At 53.2% G+C, this 23382-nt stretch overlaps 3 protein-coding genes across 6 annotated transcripts; 2 read left to right on the forward strand and 1 right to left on the reverse strand.

Moving 5' to 3' along the window:
• The first annotated feature begins 8760 nt into the window (after nt 1-8760).
• On the forward strand, nt 8761-13655 carry NR1I3 (nuclear receptor subfamily 1 group I member 3). Of its 3 annotated transcripts, none has more exons than XM_025986313.2 (9): nt 8761-8854; nt 9124-9262; nt 9735-9865; nt 11010-11179; nt 11356-11495; nt 11905-12050; nt 12168-12284; nt 12399-12504; nt 13402-13655. In XM_025986313.2, the coding sequence occupies exons 2-9, from the start codon at nt 9156-9158 to the stop codon at nt 13529-13531; spliced, it is 1047 nt and encodes a 348-aa protein (XP_025842098.1). In that variant the 5' UTR covers nt 8761-8854; nt 9124-9155; the 3' UTR covers nt 13532-13655. The 3 variants fall into 3 exon arrangements, with proteins under 3 accessions (XP_025842098.1, XP_072615732.1, XP_025842099.1); XM_072759631.1 differs by having other exon boundaries at nt 8763-8854; nt 11386-11495; XM_025986314.2 differs by having other exon boundaries at nt 8823-8960.
• Nucleotides 12730-17752, reverse strand: TOMM40L (translocase of outer mitochondrial membrane 40 like). Of its 2 annotated transcripts, none has more exons than XM_025986315.2 (10): nt 17209-17752; nt 16741-16891; nt 16387-16454; nt 15999-16091; nt 15590-15691; nt 15350-15455; nt 15047-15169; nt 14859-14935; nt 14550-14652; nt 12730-14407 (listed from the first exon to the last, which is right to left on the reverse strand). In XM_025986315.2, the coding sequence occupies exons 2-10, from the start codon at nt 16853-16855 to the stop codon at nt 14268-14270; spliced, it is 927 nt and encodes a 308-aa protein (XP_025842100.1). In that variant the 5' UTR covers nt 16856-16891; nt 17209-17752; the 3' UTR covers nt 12730-14267. The 2 variants fall into 2 exon arrangements, with proteins under 2 accessions (XP_025842100.1, XP_025842101.1); XM_025986316.2 differs by having other exon boundaries at nt 16741-16991; nt 17209-17585.
• A 1561-nt stretch (nt 17753-19313) lies between these two features.
• Nucleotides 19314-21383, forward strand: APOA2 (apolipoprotein A2). Its single transcript, XM_025986391.2, has 4 exons — nt 19314-19377; nt 19526-19611; nt 19888-20020; nt 21169-21383. Exons 2-4 carry the CDS (start codon nt 19560-19562, stop codon nt 21284-21286), a joined length of 303 nt encoding a protein of 100 aa, XP_025842176.1. The 5' UTR covers nt 19314-19377; nt 19526-19559; the 3' UTR covers nt 21287-21383.
• The last annotated feature ends 1999 nt before the right edge of the window (nt 21384-23382 follow it).

Genomic DNA, 23382 nt, shown 5'->3' on the forward strand with positions numbered 1-23382 from the left:
AGCTAAGTGGGGTGTAGAGAGCGGGTGTGAAAGATGAAGCCCACAGCCCAATCTGGAGAGATTGTTTTCCAAGATGATGGAATTGTGTTAAGTAATTATGTCGTGTAAGTTTTAAGGGGAAAATATGATCAGAGCAGGATGAAGAGAAGCAGAACACGGAGGGAAAAGTCATGAGCTCCCTGATAACTCCAGTTGACACTCCTGCTTATCTAAACATCTAGCTTTCATTTCTACTTTAAGGAAATCCTTCCAACTCTCTTGCCTGTGATACTTCTAGGCATTGTAAAACCTCTTAGCCTACATACAGCTTCAGTGAGCCAAAACCAAACTCTCTCTCGGCTTCAGCTCCGACACCCTTTTGATAGTTTCCTTCATGGCCTGTAATAACTGAGTCATTAATAGCTAAGCTACTCTCAGCCAAGAACCACTGATCTCTTTTCAACAACCGAATTCAGATAAGACCTCAAATACCCTTTGTCTTGCTAGCTGCTCTGTACTTTTACATTTTCTTTTCTTTTTTTTCTAATTTAATTATTTATTTTAGAGAGAGAGCATGTGTGAGCAGGGGGATGGGCAGAGGGAGAGACACCAAGAATCTCCAGCAGACTCCACACTGAGCACAGAGCCCCACACAGGACCAGGCTCCATCTCCCGACCCCAAGATCATGATGTGAGCCAAAACCAAGGGTCAGATGCTCAACCGACTGAGCCACCCAGGCACCCCACTAATTTAAAAAAATGTTTTTAAACTCCACTAGAGTTCATATAGTGTTATATTAGTTTCAGGTGTACAATATAGTGATTCAACACTTTTGTACATCACCCAATGTGCTTTTACACTTTCTCTGCCAGCTCAGAAAGAGAGAAGAAGGGGACAAGATCATGTCTTCTCCCCCATCCACCTGAGATCCTCTGACTCTCACTTGCCATGGGATGTGGTTGCCTAAATTAGCCAGTTTCTAACTAGGCTAGCTCCTACTCATTCTATGAAGCCTACTCCTCTGGCTTCCCCCTACCTTTCTAATGAATGGCTAATTAGCATGGAAAAGATTGTCTTTAATGAAGCAGACCTCTCCAAAGTTCTCAAACAGCTTTGCAAAGATTCTAAAGAGAATTTAAGATCCTAGATCAGAGATCGGCAAGCTTTTCCTAACAGCCAGATAGTTACTATGTTAGGCTTTGCAGGCCTGATGGTCTCCGTTGAGATGACTCAAGTGTCCCCCTATACTTTGAAAATGGTCCTAAACAATAAGCCAGTAAGTGTGGCTGTGTTCTAATAAAACTTTATTTGTGGACACTGAAGTATGAACTTCATGTAATTTTTATGTGTCATGAAATATTCTTTTTCTTCTTTTTAAATTTTAATGTAAAAACCATTCTTAGCTCATAGGCTCTGCAAAAAGAGGCAGCAGGCCAGATTTGGCTCACCAGCCATCAATGATTACATACCCAAGTGTGCTACAAAGTACAAGTTCTATCATAGATCAAAGAAGAAAGACATGGTCCTGGACCAAAAGAGCCAAAAGTTTCCTGCGGAAAATGGGATTTGGGGTTGGGCATTAAGGGAAAGATAAAAGTTAGGCACCTTTTAGGTGGAAGGGAATGGGAAGAAGGGGAAAAAACCACCTCTGGGTGTTAACAAGAGAAAAATGATGAAGTAAGATTGTGGTTGATGATAGGGAAGCTGCCGGAGACATGTGAGGGCCTTGAACATCAGAACAGGGAATGTAAACCTGACTCTTGCACAAACAGCATGTTTAGATTGCTCTTGCAGAGGAAACAGGACTAATTTGGCAAGAGAAAGATTAGGAGCAAGGAGAACAAGGTGGAAAAATGACAGTTGTACAAAGTATAAGAGTCTGGGTGCATGTAGGGAAAGTAACAGAAGAGAAGAGACGTGTTTGAGCCAGAACCTGGGGGTCCGCACAGGATTAAAGCAGGCTGAGACTGGAGGTTTGGCTCAACGGACACCTGAGTGAGGTCTGTCGGAGGTCAGATGCAGACAGGGCAGGTGAGAACCTCAGGTAGCCATGGTCCAGAAGTCAGAATGGAGTCAGGAATCAGACTGGAGGATTAATGAGCATCCCATCAGAGAATCCGGATAGCAAAGGATCAGGATCCGCTCTGAAAGATAGCGACGAGAAAGGGAAACAGGAACATATCCAGGTGACACCAAGGAACCGGTGTTGCTAGAATGTGCTTGGCACAAAGTAAATCTCCATTAAATATTTGCTAAGCGAATGAATGAATTCCCAAATACATGATGCACGTGGGAAGGGCATGAGCTTGGAATCAGACCTTAATGCATATAAGCCTATTTATTTATATCAAAAACATTTATTCTATGTGTCAGGCATGTATAAGCCCCAAGGATCTAAAAGTAAAAGAGGCGGCTCTTGACTTCAACAACTCACAGTCGATTGACAGGGTCAAAGAGAAACACGATTACTCTGCAATATGATCAGGGTTGTGACAGATGTGCATGCAGAGGGGTAGCTGTGAGCCACAGGGCCAAGCGGATCACGAGGACCAGGACGGGCTGTGCGGTGATTTGGAAGCAGAGGTATGCAGGGCAAGTCCAGCCCGACAGAAGAACAGGGACCGAGGTTCAGAGGTGACCGGGCCCCGCTCGTTCAGGGCTCCCTCAGCGTGTAAGCACATCTAGAGCCAAAATGTGACGTGTTCGATCACGGGAGGGAAGCGGGCTTGGAACAGATGAGGCCAGAGTGATAAATCGGGGCCAGATCACGAAGGACTGTGTGTGACATGCTAAAGAGATTGGATTTTATCCTGAAGGTGATGGGAAGCAAATGAAGAATTTTAAGCAGGAAAGAGACATGATCAAATTTGCATTCTAGAAATAGCAACAGCATGGAGGACGGGCTGGAAGAAGATGAGGCTGGGTGTGGGGAGAATAATTTAACAGGTTACTGCAGTAATAAGTGGGAGATGGGGGGGGGGGGGGCCTGAGCCCAGTAAGAGCCGTGGGCATGTCAGGCTGGGAGGCAGGAATGACAGGCGAGCTGGCGATGGTTTCCAGGGAGCGAGGTAAAGGAGGGGGATTAGGTGACTCCGCGGCTTCTGGCTCGCATCTGGGAGCAGGTGGCAATGCAGGGGAAGGAAGAGGGTAAGAGAAGGAATGTGTACCGACTTCCTTCCAGGTTCCAAGCACCAAGGAACTTTACATATATTGCTTTATGTAATCTTCACAACAAACCTTGATAAGGAGGTGTTATTAACCCCCTTTTCCAGATAAGAAAAGTGAAGTTTAGAGAGTTTAACCCACTAGGCCGTAACCAACACAGATGATTTTCAGACCCTGGGACAGGCATGCAGGAGGAAGGTAATTACACGGGTTAACCTCAGAGCCTGCTCCCCATGGAGGTCACGGGCAGACCCCAGCAGCTCCCAGCCTCACTCTTGCTCTGTGGGGGAGACTCTAAGACTGGGAGCACTTCTTTTTAATTTTTTTAAAGATTTTACTTATGTATTTGAGAGAGAATAAGAGAACAGAGGGAGAAGCAGACTCCCAGCTGAGCAGGGAGCCCAATGTGGGGCTCGATCCCTGGATTCCAGGATCACCACCTGAGCCAAAGGCAGGTGCTTAACTAACTGAGCCACCCAGGCGTCCCTCCTTCCACCTTTTTAAGTTTTATTTAAGTAACCTCTACACCCCAGATGGGGCTCAAACTCATGACCCAGAGATTAAGAGTCCAGTGCTCTTTTGACGGAGGCAGCCAGGTGCCCCAAGGCTGGGAGCACTCATGTACCTAGAAGAGCAGGCTCCGACAGGCGTGTCCCAAAGCCAACTACAAGAACAAGGCTCAGGGCAATCCCTGGGCCCCGAGAGAAGGGGCAGCCCTGGGCCAGAGCATCTCTGCACCAACCTGAGCTCCTCCCTAAGCACATCAGGGAGAGCCAGGAGGAGGAGGACTGCCTCCCCTCCCTTGTCTGGGAGTTGCCCAGCCTGATCCTATCAGACTCCCTGAGCTGGGTCTCAGGGAGGTCAAATATTTAGGGAAGGAGCAACAAAAGTAATTCAGCTAGCAAGAGCCAGCATCAGAATTATTTTTTAAAGACTTTATTTATTTATTTGACAGAGAGAAACAGAGAGCATACAAGCAGGGAGAGAGGCAAGCAGAGGCAGAGGGAGAAGCAGGCTCCCTGCTGAGCAGGGAGGCAGAGGCGGGACTTGATTCCAGGACCCTGGGATCATGACCTGAGCTGAAGGCAGAGGCTTACCCCACTGAACCACCCAGGTGTCCCTCCTTTTGACCTCTTCCACCCTCCACCTCTGGCAACCAAAAATCTGATCTCTGTTTCTAAGAGTTTGTCTGAGGTTCTACATCTAAGTGAGATCACACAGCGTTTGTCTTTCTCTGACTTACTTCGCTTAGGATGATGCCCTCAGGGTGCGTCCACGTCACAAATAGCAGGATTTCCTTCTTTTTATGGCTGAATAGTATTCCAATGTGTGTGTACCCATCTTTACCCATATTTAAAAAAAAAAAAAGATTTTATTTACTTATTCATGAGACAGACACAGGCAGAGACACAGGCAGAGGGAGAAGCAGGCTCCCTGCAGGGAGTCCCATGCGGGACTCGACCCGGGGACCCCGGGGTCACAGCCTGGGCCTCCCAGGCGCCCCTATCCATCTAAGCTATTGTAAATAATGCTACAATGAATGCAGGGGTTCACATATCGGTTCAGGACAGAGACTTTGTTTCCTTTGGATATACACCCAGAAATGGAATTGCTGGATTATACGGTAGTTCTATTTTTAATTTTTTGAGGCACTCCCATACTGTTTTCCATGGTGGCTGTGAATTTACATTCCCACACACAAGGGTTTCCTTTCTTCACGTTCTCACCACCACTTGTTAGCTCTTGTTTTTCTGGTGTGGGATGGTATCTCACTGCGGTCTTGATTTGCATTGCCCTGATGATGAGGGATGCTGGCACCTTCTCGTGTACCTGTTGGCCATTTAAACATCTTCTTTGGAAAAATGTCTATTGAGGTCCTTTGTTCATTTTTAATTGGGTTATTTGGTGGGGGGGATTATTTGGTTTTGGTTCCAGCTTTTGCTATTGAGTTTCTTAAATATTTTTTTAAATTAATTAATTTATTTATTCATGATAGACATAGAGAGAGAGAGAGGCAGAGACACAGGAGGAAGGAGAAGCAGGCTCCATGCAGGGGGCCCGACGTAGGACTCGATCCTGGGACTCCAGGATCATGCCCTAGGACAAAGGCAGGCACTAAACCGCTGAGCCACCAGGGATCCCATCTTAAATATTTTGGATATTAACCCCTTACTGGATGTGTCCTTTGCAAACATTTCCCCCCATTCTCTAGGTTGTCTTTTCGTTTTGTTGACGGTTTCCTTTGCTGTCCAGCTTTTTAGTTTGATGCAGTCCTACTTGTTTATTTTTTATTTCACTGGTTGTGCCTTAGGTATCGTAAAGCGGCATTTTAAGACCTACTGAGGGACACCTGGGTGGCTAGGCAGTGGAGGATCTGCCGTTAGCTCGGAGCGTGACCCCGGGGTCCTGGGATCCAGTCCTGCATCGGGCTCCCTATAGGGAGCCTGCTTCTCCCTCTGCCTGTATCTCTGCCTCTCTCTGTGTGTCTCTCATGAATAAATAAATAAAATATTTTTTTAAAGACCTACTGAATTTGAGATGCCTATGTGACATCCAAGTGAAGTCAGCTAATAAACTGGTGGGTGGGTGTATGCAGAACGTGGTCCTCCTCCTGTCATCTCTCTCCCAGGGGATGGTACTTCATCACTTAATCACTCAAGCTAGAAATCTGGAGTCCTGTTTGACTCCCTCTTCCTCTTCCTCTTCCTCTTCCTCTTCCTCTTCCTCTTCCTCTAGTAGCCACCAAGTTCCAGTGATTGCACCTCCCGCGTATTTCTCAAAACCCCCTCTTCCTCTACAGCTTCCCACTGTGCTACCTCAGGCGTAATCTTCTCCCAACTACATTGCGGCCATAGCTTTCCTACTGGTCCCTTTGCCTCAGACCCTGCACCATCAGATCCATCTTCCAAACAGCCAGCAACGTAAGATTATCTAGAGTGAGATAGATCTAACCAGAATAGGTCTGCCCGTGTCATTTCAAAAGCTTTCTGATGGCTCCAACCTGCTTCGTCTGGGAGACAGGAGGTCCCCTGTGAACTGGCCCTGCTTCCATCTCTGCCTCCTAGCCCACCACTCCAGATTTCTTCCCTCCCACTCCCAATCTGGAGTGCTGGGCTCCAGCACGAGAGGTTTGTTTGGGGTTCGACCACAGGCACCTTTTGGATCTGGCTTCTGGAACTTTCTCGCGTTGCACCTTCTGCTTAAACTGCATTTTGTTTTCACCTAACTCCTCATTACCCTTTCAAAATCAACTCAGCTGTCACTCCTCCGGGAAGCCTTTCCTGCCTCCTCCTCAACACCTTTTTGCCAAAGTGGATTAGGTGCCCCTGCTCTGTGGTCCCATATGCTCCATGCACAGCACCATCATTGATCTGATTAGATTTCTATCTGTGCAAACGTCTGCCTTTCTCACTAGCACTTTTTTTAAGATTTTATTTCTTTATTCATGAGAGAGAGAGAGAGAGAGATTGAGGCAGAGACACAGGCAGAGGGAGAAGCAGGCTCCCTATAGGGAGCCCGACGTGGGACTCGATCCCAGGACCCCGGGATCACGCCCTGGGCCAAAGGCAGACGCTCAACTGCTGAGCCACCCAGGCGTCCCCTCACTAGCACGTTTAAGGTCCATAAGGCCAGAAGAGCATATTAGTCAGCTTTTCATTCCTAATGTCTACCACATAGTAGGTTCTTAGTCAATATATGTTGGTTAGATGAATTAGTATGAATTCTCACAGTCACACTCAGAAGAATATGCCAAAAGATGTGCACCCAGAGATGTGCTCAGCATCCCCCAAGAACCAGATCTAAGCACCTGGGCTCTCTGGAACTCCACTTATTTCAAAATATAATAGTTAATACAATTCATTCTGGGGGACTAAATAAGGCTCTGTATCTCTCTCTCTGGGTTTTTATGACTCCAACCTGATTGTGGGTTCGTGTTTATTTATTTATGATAGTTTTTTTATTCATTTGAGACAGAGACAGAGTGAGCAAGCGGGAGCAGCAGAGGGAGAGGGAGACACAGACTCCCTGTTGCGTAGGGAGCCCAATGTGGGGCTGATCCCAGGACCCCAAGATCATGACCTGAGCTGAAGGCAGATGTTTAACTGATGGAGCCACCCAGGTGCCCCTACACATGGGTTTTAAACTCATATTTAGAGCAACGTTAATTATGATTGAACTTTTAATGGAAGAAAAAGACATGACTAAATAAATAAATATGCATATTTCTAGTGGGAGAAGGCTATACCAGTGCAGAAATAGCAAACACCTGGGACGCCCAGTTGGCTCAGCGGTTAAGCGTCTGCCTTCAGCCGGGGGTGTGATCCTGGAGTCTCAGGATCGAGTCCCACATCGGGCTCCTTGCATGGAGCCTGCTTATATCTCTGCCTCTCTCTCTCTCTCTCTGTCTCTCATGAATAAATAAATAAAATCTTTAAAAAAAAGAAATAGCAAAAAAAGAAATAGCAAACACCAGGGGAGATCTGCAGTGAGGACCTTCAAATTAGAAGACAGCTTTGGACTCCATTCTAGCATGTGTGTAGTATCAGATTTACCTAACATAGATGTAACCAAAATGTTGTCCATCCCCAAAACATCCAAATAACTTTTGAAATGCTTTTTCAGTTCATAGATATTGAGAGAACACACACACACACACACACACACACACACACACACACACAGTTTTCACACCTGCAAAATATTCTTCAGTGTTGATGGAACATGAGACAACCCTGGTGAAGACTCCTACTTGTGATTCTTAAACGTATTAATTAGAAGCCCTTCATCTTGGCTCTAGACAGGACCGAGAACATCATCTGCAGGGCTTGTTGAAAAACAGAAATGCAGATTCGCATTCCCTTACTCAAAAATCATTAAGAATTTCAAGACAGGAACAACTGGGTGGCTCAGCGGTTGAGTGCCTGCCTTCAGCCCAGGGCGTGATCCTGGAGTCCAGGGATCAAGTTCCACATCAGGCTCCCAGCATGGAGCCTACTTCTCCCTCTGCTGCTGCCTCTCTCTGTGTGTGTTTCTCATGAATAAATAAATAAAATCTTAAAAAAAAAAAAAAAAAAAAGAATTTCGAGACAGCCATGGCCGAGCATGAAACCAAACCCAGGACCCTCTTGAGCCCCGGCTCTTGTGTGACTGCATAGGCCAGGTGCCCACAAAGCCAGCTGGGCGCAAGAGTCCTCAAATCAATCCTAACTACTACCTCTAATTGATAAGAGGCTACTCTGATTTAATTCTCAGCTCTCCCCAGTTAGGAAGTATAGACCTCACTAGCTCTTCGCAGAAGCTCTTCATTAGACCTCAGTCTCTTCTTAAGAACCTTCCTTGTAGGAGCCTTGTGCAATTGGCATGCCTGTTGTTTTACTGTTGTCCTACTGCACATGGAAAAGCTTGCTCTCTCCCTCTCCTTTCCCTGCTTGTCCAAGATCCATGTTCGAAGGAGGCTTGCCGATCTAGCCCGAAGCTCAGTAGTAAGGAAGGGCTCCGTGGGTCTGATAAGCAGCAGCTTCTAGTGAGTCATGAGGCCCCGTCCCTACCCAGCAGGGTCCCTCCCTGTGTGCCAGCAGCCTGCACCATGGGCATGCTGGGAAAACCTCCCACCTGGGCCTTTGCCCCGGGTCCAGAGTCTGTGCCTTATCTAGGCAGTTGCCGAGAACCACTGGACGCCACACGCAACAGAAATTCCCTGTTTTCCAGGTATGAAGGGTCATAATCCCTAACTCTGAACACTGGCAGTTCCTGAGACCCAGGGGAAAGCAGGTGCAGAGTCAGAGTCTGCGGGTGACAGGCCTAAGAGTAGCAGGTAGGAAATCTTCTGGGGGCCAGAGATGAGAGGCAATAAAGCACAGGTAAGACAGAGGGTGAGGCCCACGGAAGGTTTGGGAAGAGGTCCCATCGCCGGTCAGAAGGAGCAGAAGAGCGTCAAGGGTGGCCTCCGGCTGACTGCTAACCCCTCCCACACTCAGGGGCCTGTGACAGCATCACAGCATCTGAGGCCATGGCCAGTGGGGACGATGAGCCCAGGAACTGTATGGTATGTGGGGACCGAGCCACGGGCTATCATTTCCATGCCCTGACTTGTGAGGGCTGCAAGGGCTTCTTCAGGTAAGAGCTTCCTCCCCAGGAGAAACGACCTCCCTAACTGCCCACGGGGCAGCCTGTCAGCCCTGGCACATGCCCGGGCTTGTCCAGCCAGTCCTGCCTCTCAGGGCCTGACTGCCCCATGGCTAGCATGCTACATCTTGCCAACAACAACACTGCATACACAGGTGACAATAATAGAGGGAAGGCCGAGTGTTGGTCCTGTGGACACAACCCCTTGGTCCAGAGTACTTATTATGTACTCCCCACCTGCAGAGCACCGAGCCAGTGCTGTGCCAACGAGGCTCTCCTAAGTGATCCTGTGTCCCTGTGGAAATGCTTGAGAGGTGTTGTACCCTGCCCACCCTTAGGGACCCTTGGCCACAGCTCAGATTGGCCCACATCACCAGACAGACCATGTCATCTCAGCCCCTCACGCAGCCACCTGTTCACTGGCATCCACGACCACCCTCCTGAGTGTCTCCGTCTCTCACAGACGAACGGTCAGCAAAAGCACCGGGCTCACCTGCCCCTTCGCTGGAAGCTGTAAGGTCAACAAGGCTCAGAGGCGCCACTGCCCGGCCTGCAGGTTGCAGAAGTGCCTAGATGCTGGCATGAGGAAGGAAAGTGAGTTGGCCCCCTCCCAACGCAAGAATCCACCCAGCAGGTCTCTCTACTCTACTCTATTCCCAAAGCATATTCTCCGCACCAGAAGAGTGAGCTTTTGGAAACAAGTCAGATGATGTTCCTCTTCTGCTCAAAACCCCCATGACCCCTCATCTCTCTTACAGTCCAAGATCTCATGGCCTAGCTTCCCCCACAGAGCCTCCCAGACTTTATCTCCTACTCTTCCCTCCTGGTTCAATCCATCACGGCCACCCTAACTTCAGTGCCCCGCCCCCACCCCAAGCACACCCAGCACACACTCCTCAGGACTTGTGCACTTGTGCTTGCCATTCCCTCTACCCAGAATGCTCTTCCCCTAGATATTCACATGGCCTGATTTTTCTCTCTCACACATGTAGTGCCCGTCACTTAGTAGGTACTTGGTAGCTGTTGGGTGAATCATTTAATGCCATTTCTCTATGCCACATGATGAGGCTATGCTCCCAACAGATGATGTCACTGGAGCTCATGGAATGTGCCTGAGTTCCCTCAGCTGCAAAGTTGCAGCCTCCGTGTTCAGACCCTTCCGACGCCCAAGCCCTAGCTTTTCCCGTGGTATCACACCAGTTTCCAATATGGAGCAGCAGATAGGAAACCATAGGAGCCAAAAAATCTTCGCTGGATTTCTATCTGCATCGCTCTAGTATTCTGTGACCTTGGACCAGTCACTGGAGAGCCAGCCCACTCACGTATCTGAAGAATATGGATAAGAACACCTGCCCTGTGTACCCATAGCATTGTTCCGTCCAGCCAGGTGTAACTCCAGAACCCTTGAAATTATAGGGCTGATGTTTTAGGAACCAAGTGCCCTCCTTCTTCAGTGTTTGCCCAGAAGCTAACATCTCCCTCCACCGTGACCACTCCATTCTCCACCCTCCTCTCCCCTCCCTTACCCCCGACGGTGCCTCGCGGGCTGGGGAGAGTGTGCAGGAACCCCTACCACCTGAGCCTCCAGGACTTCAGCCAAGCCCAAGGAGGCCTCAGGACTGCTCGTCCCTTCCCGTGTCCTTCACTGTGCGGGGGATCCGACGGGTCCGGGGCACGGGGCTGGCAGAGAGAGGTGCTCTCCCCCGGCCTCAGTGGCTTTGTCCTCTTTCCCGGGCAGTGATCCTGTCGGCTGAAGCCCTGGCGCTGCGGCGAGCAAAGCAGGCCCAGCGGCGGGCCCAGCAAGCACCTCTGCAGCTGAGCAAGGAGCAGAAAGAGCTAGTCCAGACACTCCTGGGGGCTCACACCCGCCACGTGGGCACCATGTTTGACCAGTTTGTGCAGTTCAGGGTGAGAACCGATAGAGGCTTTGGGCTGAAATGTGACCCCAAGGGTGCCCTAGGGGGCTGGCCTGAGGGCAAGACTTCTCCAGGACCCCAGTGTAGACAGGCTCCTAGGCCCTTCCAAGACAGGGCTGGAGAGATCCCTGGGACCCGAGCCACTCATTTAGGCTCTGATGTCTGCAGCCTCCAGCTCATCTGTTCACCCACTACCAGCGCTTGCCCATCCCAGTCCCTGTGATGCCTCTGCTCGTGCACTTCGCAGACATCAACACTTTCATGGTACAGCAAGTCATCAAGTTCACCAAGGACCTGCCTCTCTTCCGGTACGTGAGCTCCCCTTACCTTTTGGGAGGAAAGCACTCTGATAAATTATAATCTCTCGGGATCCCCAGGTGCCTCAGCGGTTTGTACCTCCCCTTGGCCCAGGCCGTGACCCTGGAGTCCCGGGATCGAGTCCCACATCGGGGTCCCCGCAGGGAACCTGCTTCTCCCTCTGCCTCTATCTCTCTCTCTCTCATGAATAAATAAAATCTTTAAAAAAATAACAATCTCTCTCTCTCTCTCTCTCACACACACACACACACACACACACAGTCACGGACGCACTAGCCCATCCTGCAGCCGCGCCGAAGCCCCAGGTCCTGGATCCCCTCCTTTGCTCTTAAGTGGGCTCAGTGGGAGCTTGGAGCTACCCGCCCGGGTAGAGTCTAACGCGCTCCTGTGCTCCCCAAGGTCCCTGCCCATGGAGGACCAGATATCCCTCCTCAAGGGCGCAGCTGTGGAAATCTGTCACATTGCTCTCAACACCACGTTCTGCCTCCAAACACGACACTTCCTCTGCGGGCCGCTGCGCTACACGATGGAGGACGGCGTCCACGGTGAGGCGGTGCTTGCACCCAGGGCTGTGGCCTGCCCTGCCCCTGCCCCTGCCCCTACACCCTGCCCCCTGCCCTGTGGCCCGGCCAGAAGGAGCCTAAGACTAGCCTTTTCCCCAGCGGGCTTCCAGGAAGAGTTTTTAGAGTTGCTCTTTCGCTTCCACGGGACCCTGAAGCGACTCCAGCTCCAGGAGCCCGAGTACGTGCTCCTGGCCGCCATGGCCCTCTTCTCTCCCGGTGAGCATCCCCCAAAGCCCAGAAGCTTCAGCTCCTCCAGGCCCCCCGACTCCCTCCAGCCCGGGCCTCCGTCAGCAAACCCAAGCCCGTCCTTCCCCGCCCCGTGCCTTCCAGACAGGCCTGGGGTTACCCGGAGGGAGGAGATCGACCATCTGCAAGAGGTGATGGCCCTGACCCTGCAGAGCTACATCAGAGGCCAGCAGCCCAGGCCTCGGGATCGGTACGGGGGAAGGGGAGGGTGGTACGGGGTGGGGGGGGCGGGGGGGGCGAAGGGGGGGGTGCTAGGAAGCTGCAGGGGCAGCACAGCGAGGGGAGCACTGAGCTCAGGAGCAACACTCTACTGGCCTTGCCTCTGGGAAACCGGGTCCCTGGGGGGCTCTAGTCCTTCCCTTTGCACCTCATATGGTTCTGGCATCCAAACCGCTCCTACTGCTGTTTCATCGGATTTTTTCCAGACTTTTTTTTTATTCAGTAGATGCAAAGTAGTAGCTCGCAGGCTCTGTATGATAGCATTCCTGAGATTGATGACACCCATCGCCTTACCAGTCCTGCTCTCCGGGCTATGCAGCCTTCCAAGATTCTTGTTTGCTCTCTCTCCTTGGCCCTTCCCTTCCTCTCCAATGGCCCAATCCTTTCATCTTTCATTCCCCTTGAAGTTCAGGTTCACGGCCAAAGCCAGGCCCTGGCTCAACAGTCCGTGATCTACCCAGGCTCTGAGGTACACTCCACCTGTTCTCATTTGTTCCTCAATGAGCCAGTTTGGCCAGAAGAGGGATGCTTTATACCACACAACACGCCCGCCTTCTAGAACCTGCTCTAGAAGGCCAGATCCACAGATTCCACACAGTTGAAGTTCTGACCAAGTCTGGGGCCTTCTTCACACCTGGCCCTCAGACCTCTGGAGTCAAGAAAAACAGCATGGTGAGAGAAGACAGTGTCAGAGGGCCCTTTGGGGGCCTTTGGAATTTTTGATAAACTTGTCATACCGGAGCAAGACTTTCTCTAGTGTTCAGACCCAGCCTCACTGAGGGAAGTTCAGGGGAGCGGGACCTCAAGACAACACTCTCGGCTGCCTCGTTTCCCTCTTTCCCTGGTGACCCCACTACTTCCTCCAAAGGTTTCTGTATGCGAAGCTGCTGGGCCTGTTGGCTGAGCTCCGGAGCATTAACAATGCGTACGGGCACCAAATCCAGCACATCCAGGGACTGTCTGCCATGATGCCGCTGCTCCAGGAGATCTGCAGCTGACGCCCCAGCCCACCTCCTCCCCGACCCACCCGGACACGCTGGACTGAAAAGGGGCAAATGCTGGGGCTGGAGGTCAGGATCGGTAGAAAGGGAGCCCAGTGGTCGTAATGAAAGACTAAAGTGATTAACCGCCTCTTCATGCAGTCTTGGGGTGGTGGGGGATGACCATAGGGACACAGCTGTTCTCTGGATGCACAGAAGATGGGAAGGAGGAAGCCTCAGGCCAAGAGGTAAAGAAGCTCCTTCTGGGAACTGGGGCCGGAGTGCGGGGGGCACTTTCTGAGGTCCAAGGTTTAGCCTTTCAGCCCTTCTTTCCCAGCCCTGGGAGACTCTGGGATGGAAAACAAGATAGGGAGCTAATCCCATGCAGACTGGTCTGCTCTAAAGAGGAAGAAGCTAGGAGCTTTAATCCACAGGGAAATGAAGAAGGGGGAAAAGAGGGGGGGAAAGTCGGCCAGACATACCCCTTAATCCTTCTTCCCTTCGTCCAGAGACACAAGAGCACAGGAAGAGGACCCTGGGGCCGGTGGCAGAGGTGGGAGCCTCACACCACGGCCTCAGCAGCTGCCCCCGTGGCAGCTCCAGTTCTGAGGAGGGCATGGTCCTGTCCCCCACTCTGCTCCTGGGACCGAGGGGTCACCCAGCACGGTGGGCTCTGGAGAGGGGCCTAGTCTCTGGCCCTAGGGCACCTGACTCAGAGGTTCCAGCGTCTGTGGGGACTGGCTCTGGGGCCACCTCAGCCCACAGTGATGCTGAAGCCACAGTGGAATCTGTTGCGCCAGTGATTGAGGAAGGCTCCGAGGGCTAGGGTGACGGGCAAGGGGGGCATCTTCTTCTCCAGCACAGCACCCACACACCAGTTACTGTCCACCAGGCCTGTTGGGGAACACGATACAGACTAGGTTATTTCACAGGCGTGGACAGAGGGATCAGAAGTAAGGTCAGAAGTAAGCTTCCCTCCCTCTGCCCCCCCCCCCAGGTCCTCAGCACTTCCAAATGCCATCTTAATAACCCTCACCTCGAAACACCATGTTGGCCTGGGGCAGAGTCAGGTGGTAACCAAAGGAGAAGGTTGTGTCTTGCAGCCTTGTGTTTGCCTCAAACTCCACTCCAACCTGCACCTGAGAACCACGGCAAGGATGAGGGAAGGGCCTGTGTCAGTGGGCACTGCGGAGGCCGCCCGGGCTCAGCAGAATGAAGGCCTGCCAGAGACAGCCAAGCCGTGTGGGTGGGAGGCACCGCAGGGCAGCAGGGCCCGCAGAGGCCCGTGGGGGCCAGAGTTCATGACTGACCCGCTGGGGGACGGGAGGCAGATCTGCAGGCTCACCTGTTCGTTGGCCCTGTGGTAATAACTCGCGTGGGCCCCACCTGAACCCACGTTCAACGTGGCCACCCAGTGGACAGCTGCAAAAACCAAAGCACAGGAGGCAAGGAGAGTTACTGTGGCAGGACCCAGGCCAGGAGCTGCCCCGAGTTCAGGGTCCCCTCTGCTCAGGCCCCCTCTTCAGCCCATACCCGAGTACTTCCCAGCCAGTGTCAGGATGGCCCCCTCTTCGCCCGGCCGCCGGTGATAAACCAGCTCTCCTCCCAGCACCAGCCGATGGGTGAGGCTCTGCAGGAAGTGAGCGACCATGATCACTGTGGGGCAGCGGGGGAGACACAGCGTCAGTCGTAGGGAGGGCAGCCAGGCCTGCTCCCCACCCCCCAGCCTGCCCAGGATGCTTCTCACCCCCAAACCTTCCAGACCATGAGGAACCACAGCCGACACTAGCAGGTGGGCAGCCACAAGGAAAAAGCATCCCCGTCCCAGTTCCTCACCCGACTCCCCAATGAGGTCAGGATTCCCCAGGGTCAGGGTGGCTGTGTAGTCATCTCCCCTGTACTCGCCATCGAACTGCCACGTCAGGAACTTGGCCTGCTGCGTCTGGGGAGGGAGAGCAAGGAGGAAAGCCTGCCTCCCCCCCCCCCCCACCGTCACTACTGCCCTGCTCCTCCCTGGAGCCCCCGGCCCAGAGCAGCAGCCTGGATCTGGGGGTGGAGACAGGAAGCCCAGGTCACCTGGAAGACAGCCTTGGCTCGGAGCCGCTCTGCTAAGAGGAGCAGGACCTGGGCGTTGAGGCTGCCGCTGCTGTCCATATCCCCGACCACGGTGGGGAACACCTGTTGGGGAGTGGGCACAGTAAGAGGGAGCTGGGGGGCACCCCGCAGCGTGCAGCCAGCCAGCCAGGATTTCTTTAACAGTACCCGGCGCCCTCTAGTGGAGCCACGGAGACAAGCCCGGGCTCTTGCCACAGCTGTTGCCCCCACTCTCTCCTCCCACGGAGAGAAAACCCAGAGAAGCAGGGGCCCTGCACATCCCTCCCCCCAACACACAGATTTCCTCCACCTCTAGACCCGAGCCCCAGGGCCGGGGGTGGGGTGGGGTGGTGGCTTCTAGAGAGACCGCCCAGGTGCAAGAAGTCCTCACCTCGGTGGGGCTGAGTTGCCAGTCCCCTGCATAGGCCGCATGGAGGTGGTAGCCTGGCAGGCCCAGGGCACTCATGTGCACGGTGTGAGCCACCTGAGGGAAGAGCAGTCAATGGAGGAAAGCATTCCTGCCACTTTCAGGCCCCGTCCCACCCTTCCTCTTCTCCCCAACCAGAAGGCCTTGCAAGAACCCCAAATATTCCAACATAGAGAGGGTCACCAAGACTCAAAGCAACAAGTCCCACAGGCAAGGGAGGTGGAGAGAGCCCCGCGTCCTCCCTCCTTTGTCCCACAGTAGCCTGGGTAAGGCTTGAGTGCAAAGGCAAGGAGGAGAGGCTCCAGGGATGGGCAGGGAGGAATGGTAGGGAGGGCCAGAGAAGGGGGAGCACCTGGAAATGGCTGCTCAGAACCTTGTTGACCACGAGCTTTACTCCCTCCATCTGTGCTGGGAACACATCTGAAGGGGGTGCGGGGAGGGGAAGGGGGAGTAAGCACAGACAAGGAACCCCTGCCCCAAGACTTGTCTCCCCTTTCCATCCCATTGAAAGCACTTTGGAGGAACTGACCTCCTTTTGAGTCCTACCACGAAATGGTCCGCTCCACTGGGGCACCTGATCCTCCCTGAGGCTGGATGCCCCCGCTGGGATCTGCCCTCTCCTGCTCCCATCACTGGACACCCCAGATTCCAGACCCTCCCCTCCTCTGCCCCTTCAAAGTGAGACCCCCAAATGCCAAGCTCTCACCTTTGCAAAGCCGGTGCAGCTCGTCGAAGCTCCCAGGGTTGGGCAGAGGCTCCTCGCGGCGGGGGCTCCGGCGGGGCAAAGCCCCCATCGGTGCCAGGCCCAGTGTGTTCCCCATCTCCGTCCAAGGGTCACGGGAGGGGCCGGGGTTAGCCTGAGAAAGGACGCTATTGCTCCCTCTACCCCCATCGGGCCCCACCCCGCATCCTCCGACTCCCCAGTCCCAGATACTTCCACATGGTCCGATGCTAGACCTGGAATAGGAAGAGTGGGGAGAGGATGCCCGTGGGGAGACGGACCCCCAGACCCGCTCCCGTCCCATCTTTGCTTCTTCACCCCCACCTGTCACCCCGTCCTCGCCTCCGTTCTCTAATCCCAGCTCTCATCACAGACCTCACCCAGCTTCCCAGTCTTTCTGCTCCTCATTCCTAGGCCCCAAGGCGAGGTTTGCAATGAAGCAACAGCCCTTACCGTCTCAGACTGTCATGCTGCCCCTTTTCCCCCGGCACACCCCGGTCATCTTGATGGGGGCAGCCATCTTGAGTGATGGCAGAACTGCAGCTTCACGCTGCATTCTCAGCGTGGTCGTGGGCGCCATCTTGGAAGCGGGCAAAAAAAGGCATCAAAGACCCGACCCTCCCTTGATTGGACCCGCCCAATCGTTAAAAAAAAAAAAAAAGGGAAAAAGAAAAGAAGGCTCCTCCATCTCCCCGGGGCCAATGGGCGAGGAGGAAGCAAAGGGGGGGCTGACTCGGGTGCAGAGAGCTCCAACCCAGGCCCTGCAGAGGCGGGCGGGACTGGATTGGTAGCTCCGCAGGCTCGCTCGGGAAGGTGGCCTTAGGTCGCCCGGCCTCGGCGAGGGCGGGATGAAGCTGTGAGCGCGCGAGACGCTAGAGGGAGCATCTTGGAGCTTGGGCACCGAAGCTACTTTCTCCCTGCAGCCTGGAGGCTTCCAGTTTTGTGATGGGTGGCCGAGGGAGTGACTGTGACTACAGCATGTGGAACCCTGGTTCATAAGGCTCCCGGGTGCCCCCCCTCCAACCCCCAGGGCCTCCTGGCGGCCCGCCACCGTGCACCGCAGCACCCCGGGCACCTGCACAGGAGTGCCACCCCCAAGGACAGCTCTTCCGAGGACCTGGAGGTCGACACCTCTCAAAGTTCACCTTCTACTTCTCTTGGTGGAATGGGAAGGGGTGGAAGTTTGGGGTAGAGGAGCAGGGGCTGCAGTCTTAGTTCTAGCAGGAGACTACTCCCTGAAACAGCTGCCCCCCACCCCGCCCCCCATCGCGAAATCCTTCCCTCATTGTCCAGGCATAGTTAGCAAATACAATCTAGGACTATGGACTCTGGCCCCCACATGGGCTCCACTCCAGAGCCAGGGACAGTCCGCGGCGTGCCCTTCAGGACTAAGAACTCCACAGGGGAATAGATGAAGTGGAATAAGACTTTGGGGGGACTCAGGTCCCTTCCCTCACTAGCCCTCACACTTCCATCTCCATCTCTCAAGAATGTTCCATGTACACTTTGAGGGCAAAAGGGTAAAAGATACAAATGCTTCTGATGTATGTTTAGCTGATTTCATCTGCCTTGGGCCTGGGGAGTGTACCTTTGTCCTCCCTCACAATCAGGGCTGGCCCCGCGGCCGGCCCTTGCCGGAGGGATGCTGTGGCCCCTGCTGACTCATACTGGCCGACCACCACCTGAGAATGATCAGGTCATCCAGTGACCAGGGGGCATCAACCTTTATCCTTGGTAGAAGACTCATTGACTTCCTCTCTGGCTGGGCCTGCCACTTGGAAGGGAAGGCAGAGGCTACTTTCTGAATTTGTTTTACTGGGGGAAGGGTGGACTCATCAGCACTCAGGAGGTCATTCTGGGCTCTCCTGTTTTTACTTCCTCAGCTCATTACACATTAACTGAAAAAGAGACTGATTCCATGACACATGCCCTCTGGCCCTAACCCTTATTCTCCTAATCCTCCTTCCCCTGACCCTCATCTCTTAATTTCAATTCCTTTCCCCTTCCTTCTGTTCCCCAATACCTCTCTGCCAAGTTGCAAGTAGGGCTGAGGAGATGAAATCTACCCACAATGGGAAAAAGCTACCAGGGCTTTCTGGGAGAAAACTAGAAATCCTGCTTTCTGTGGCATTTAAATCCAAAGACTGGGGGCACCTGGGTGGCTCAGTGGTTAAGCGTCTGCCTTCAGCTCAGGTTATCATCCCAGGGTCCTGGGATCAAGTCCTGCATCGGGCTCTCCACAGGGAGCCTGGCTTCTCTTCTGCCTATCTGTCTGCCTCATTCTGTGTCTCTCGTGAATAAATAAAATATTTTTTTAAAAAGTCCAAACGCTAATAGCCCCACACCCAAAAAGAATGACTATTGAATAAGCCTGAGGTATACCCCCTTGGCCTCCACGAAGGCCCACACCCCTTGACTCCCACCTCATCACCATGAGTCCCCCACATGCTGGTCCTCTCCTATCCCATTCCCCCAGCTTGTTTATTCCAACATGTTCCTTGCCCCATGGGGCCCCTCCACAGCCCTTATCACCTGACAGGGGGGTGGGGAAGCAGAAGTCTATATAGTCCCTGGCTCCCCAGCCAGGTCAGGCACAGACAGCAAGGACGAAGAGGCTACAAGGTAGGGTAAGAGAGCGAGCAGTGTGGCCAGGATCCAAAAAGGGAACCCGTGGGAACGGAGGGAACCAGGGTTGTAGTGGGCACCTAGGTAGGGGTGTCTGGGGTGGGGCTGAAGCTCATTCGGCTTCAATGTCCTCCCCCACCCCCAGCTGTTTCCAGGCCACCATCCCCACTGTTACCACCATGAAGCTACTCGCCGTGACTGTGCTGCTCCTCGTCATCTGTAGCCTCGAAGGTGGGTGTGATATGGAGAGGGGTCCCGAGAGGGAGAAGGTGCCAAGGGTCCCTGCTACCCATCTGAAAGATCGTTCCCTCTCGAAAGCTCAGGAGGTTCATCCAAAGACCTGGAACTGGGTACCTATTCAGGGAGAGGGCTGAAAGCTGAGGCTGGCTACCGGCAGAGGCGTGGCAGGGGTCCAGGACTCATTGTTGGGGACCCAGCCCACAAGATGTGTGTGTGTGTGTGTGTGTGTGTGTGTACGTGTCTGTGTGTGCTTCTGTGTATATGCAGGGGCTTTTGTGCGGAGACAGGCAGAGGAGCCGAATCTGCAGAGCTTGGTTTCTCAGTACTTCCAGACCGTGACCGACTATGGCAAGGACCTGATGGAGAAGGCTAAGGGCCCAGAGCTTCAGGCCCAGGCCAGGTAAGTCTCAGTGAAAGGGGCTCAGGGGGCGCATCCGCCTGGCTCAGTCAGTGGAGTGTGCGACTTGATCTCCGGGTTGTGAGTTTGGGCCCCACATTGGGTGTAGAGATTGCTTGAAAAGAAAATCTTTTTTTCTTTTTTTTAAATTTTACCTATTTATTCATGAGAGACACAGAGAGAGAGAGAGACAGGCAGAGGGAGAAGCAGGCTCGATGCAGGGAGCCCCGACGTGGGACTCTATCCCTGGTCTCCAGGATCGTGCCCTGGGCTGAAGGTGGCGCTAAATCGCTGAGCCACCCAGGCTACCCCCAGTAAAATCTTTTAAAAAAGAAAACAAGAGAGAGAAAGAGAGAGAGAGAGAGAGAGAAAGAAAGAAAGAAAGAAAGAAAGAAAGAAAGAAAGAAAGAAAGAGAGAGAGAGAGAGGGAGGGAGGGAGGGAGGGAGGGAGGAAGGAAGGAAGGAAGAAAGGAAGAAAGAAAGAAAGAAAGAAAGAAAGAAAGAAAGAAAGAAAGAAAGAAAAAAGAAAGAAAGAAAGAAAGAAAAAGAAAGGGAGGTTCGGGAACTAGGGAGCTATGGGGGGCGGGGGGGCGCCTGGGTGGCTCAGTGGTCTTTCATAAATAAATAAGATCTTGGGCAGCCCTGGTGGCGCAGAGGTTTACCTCGACCTACAGCCCGGGGTGTGACCCTGGAGACCCAGGATCGAGTCCCACCCATGTTGGGATCCCTGCATGGGGCCTGCTTCTCCCTCTGCCTCTCTCCCCTCCCCCCCACCCCGTGTGTCTCTATGAATAAATAAATAAAATCTTTTAAAAAATAAATAAAATCTTTTTAAAAAAAGAAGAGAAGATGGGAGTTTGCACAGAAGATGGAGCTCAAGGGGGTTTAAGTTGGAGAGAAAAATGCCTTTACCCCCACCCCCAAAGATCCCATAGTCCTCTTGGACAGACAGGGCCAGCAGGAGGTAGGCTTTGTCTCTAAGGTCTGTTCCTCTGCCCAGTGGAGGGCTTGCCTCTTCTCCCAGGAGCGTTGCCATGCCAGGACGGACCAGGCACTAGTTTGGGGAGCTGGGTCTCACCTCCCAGCACCACCGAGGCCCCTGCCAGTGCCTAGGGTCTCTCACCCTGACCTCTAATCCTTTGAATCTACAGGGCTTACTTTGAGAAGACGCAGGAGCAGCTAACACCCCTGGTCAAGAAGGCCGGCACTGATCTGCTCAACTTCTTGAGCAATTTCATAGACCTCAAAACACAGCCTGCCACCCAATGAGGTGTCCAGACTGTTGTCGTCCATCCCCAGGTGGCCCCTGGAACACCCACTGGCCAGGCTCAGAGCCCTTGTTTTCTAAATAAAATTGAAGGAGTCATGTGTGAGCCTGGTGCTTTGGGGGACTGGGAGAAGTAGGGGAATTGGTGAGGGCAGGACAGAGAGGCCTGCTCCTGCTAGGAGAGGGGTTTGGTGTGAGGAACGCAGGGAGGGTTGAAAAGATGGATGGTGGAGACAACGGGGGAGTGGTGTCTGTGAGTCTTCTCCATGCCCCACGCATCTTCCCACAGCCTGGGACCTGCCCTGCAACAGAGGTAAGGGACGGCGCAAGGTGGGAAAGATTCACAAACTGAGTCCCTGGACTCCTGAAGGTCAAGGAAGGAAGGCACCCCTGCTCCAGAACTTCCTCTTAATCATTCTGTGAAGAGGAGAAAGCTTCCCATAAAGGAACCAGAGCTGTCACTCAAAACCCTTACTTCCCTTCTGAGCCAGGGGAATGCCATGCTCCCCCCAATTCCTAGAAGAAAAGACACGGAGTGGATTCACTCCTCTTCCCCAAAAGTGCTCAAACCCTTCTTCCATTTAAAACCTCTCACCTAAAAATAAATAAATAAATAAATAAATAAATAAATAAATAAATAAATAAAAATAAAACCTCTCACCTAGAGAGGAACCCCCATTCCAAACCTCTCCCCCTGTCATCTGGGTACTATTCACAGAGCTGGCCAGGTAGCCAGATCTGGAACCCGCAGACGTGATGGCCAGCCAGGGGCCTGACAGTTCTCCTGGATTAAGTGAAAATGGAGGGGTCCTTGGGGGGTGCTCAATGGTCGAGCATCTGCCTTCAGCTCAGGGTGTGATCCTGGAGACCCGGGATGGAGTCCCACATCCGGCTCCCTGCATGGAGTCTGCTTCTCCCTCTGCCTGGTCTCTGCCTCTCTCTGTGTCTCTCATGAATAAATAAAATAAATAAAATAATTAAAATAAAATAAAATAAAATAAAATAAAATAAAATAAAACAAAATAAAATAAAATAAACCAAAATGGAATGGAACTCAGTCTGGGCTGATGTCAGAGACTCACAGGACCAAAATGTAGCACAAGGAAGAGGCTGCACTTTCCAATAAAAGTTTGCTCCCCCCTCACACTCGGAGCAGTTACCTGCCGACCTGGCTCATTTCTCACAGCTCATCTGAAGTCACTGCTCCCAGGCACCCAGCGTGGCTCCAGTCTGTTCTGTTTGTCACTTGCAAGATGCCCTTGGACTGATTAGTCAACTTCCCAGAGCCCAATCCTCCCCCCAGGGTTCATGAGCAGCTCAAACAGAGACAGGGACCAGGGTGCAGGTGTAAATCGCCCTGCAGGGGCTGAGCCCGCACTGGGGCGGCGGGGTAGCGGCTGGGGGTGGCTGGGGATGCGAGGCCCAGGCTGCCTGAGCTGCGGGGTCCGGTGCAGGCCCAGCAGCGTCTGAGGGGATGCAGGTACCACAGGGAATCCTGCCTCCTGGGAGAGCCCAACGGGACAGGCCGACCTGCCTGGAAGCTGACCTCCCATCTAGACGGCACTTGTTCCCCGTTGCCTCACCCTCCTCCAACACTTACCTGGCCCTCTCAGGTGCCTGTTGGCCCGGACCCCACTGAGAACTCACTGCTCCCATCAAACCTTCCACCAGGAGCGGCCCTCAGTCCTCGGGAGCCACGGCTCTGCAGGTCAGGCTTCCCCGCTGCTCCCTGCGGCTCACTCTCACTTGGACTGTGCCTGCCTGGGGTTGGACAGCCAGCCTTCTCCGTGCCCAGCCTTGGTTCAGTCGCCAGACACAAAGCCACCGGGTGCAGACGTCAGTCCTTAGGTCCCACGTTCCCGAGTGTGCCTAGACCCCCGACATGGGCCCTGCTCCAGCTTCCTGCCGCCGCCCCGCGGTCCAGCGTCTCATCCCCGCTCCAGCCGCAACAGCCTTCCTCCCTCCACAGAGCAACGCAGCCCTGACGTCCACCAGACCGTGGGTGCCGTAAGGTCAGGGGCTGTCACCCCAAGGGGCATCTTCAGCATTCAGCCAAGCGCCTGGCAGAGACCGAATGACTATACGGTGACCGAGTGAG

Source organism: Vulpes vulpes, chromosome 5 (genome assembly GCF_048418805.1).
Source record: "Vulpes vulpes isolate BD-2025 chromosome 5, VulVul3, whole genome shotgun sequence".
NCBI classification, from domain to species: Eukaryota; Metazoa; Chordata; class Mammalia; order Carnivora; family Canidae; genus Vulpes; species Vulpes vulpes.

Bases quoted from the DNA above. Each gene is read 5' to 3' on its own strand.
- NR1I3 (XM_025986313.2), top strand. From the start codon at position 9,156: ATGGCCAGTGGGGACGATGAGCCCAGGAACTGTATGGTATGTGGGGAC. The intron at 9,263-9,734 runs GTAAGAGCTTCC...CGTCTCTCACAG, and splicing joins GGCTGCAAGGGCTTCTTCAG to ACGAACGGTCAGCAAAAGCA. The intron at 11,180-11,355 runs GTGAGAACCGAT...TGATGTCTGCAG, and splicing joins ACCAGTTTGTGCAGTTCAGG to CCTCCAGCTCATCTGTTCAC.
- TOMM40L (XM_025986315.2), bottom strand. From the start codon at position 16,855: ATGGGGAACACACTGGGCCTGGCACCGATGGGGGCTTTGCCCCGCCGG. The intron at 15,170-15,349 runs GTGAGGAACTGG...GCTGCCCCACAG, and splicing joins TGACCTCATTGGGGAGTCGG to TGATCATGGTCGCTCACTTC. The intron at 14,936-15,046 runs GTATGGGCTGAA...TGGTTTTTGCAG, and splicing joins ACTGGCTGGGAAGTACTCGG to CTGTCCACTGGGTGGCCACG.
- APOA2 (XM_025986391.2), top strand. From the start codon at position 19,560: ATGAAGCTACTCGCCGTGACTGTGCTGCTCCTCGTCATCTGTAGCCTC. The intron at 19,612-19,887 runs GTGGGTGTGATA...GTGTATATGCAG, and splicing joins CGTCATCTGTAGCCTCGAAG to GGGCTTTTGTGCGGAGACAG. The intron at 20,021-21,168 runs GTAAGTCTCAGT...TTGAATCTACAG, and splicing joins GAGCTTCAGGCCCAGGCCAG to GGCTTACTTTGAGAAGACGC.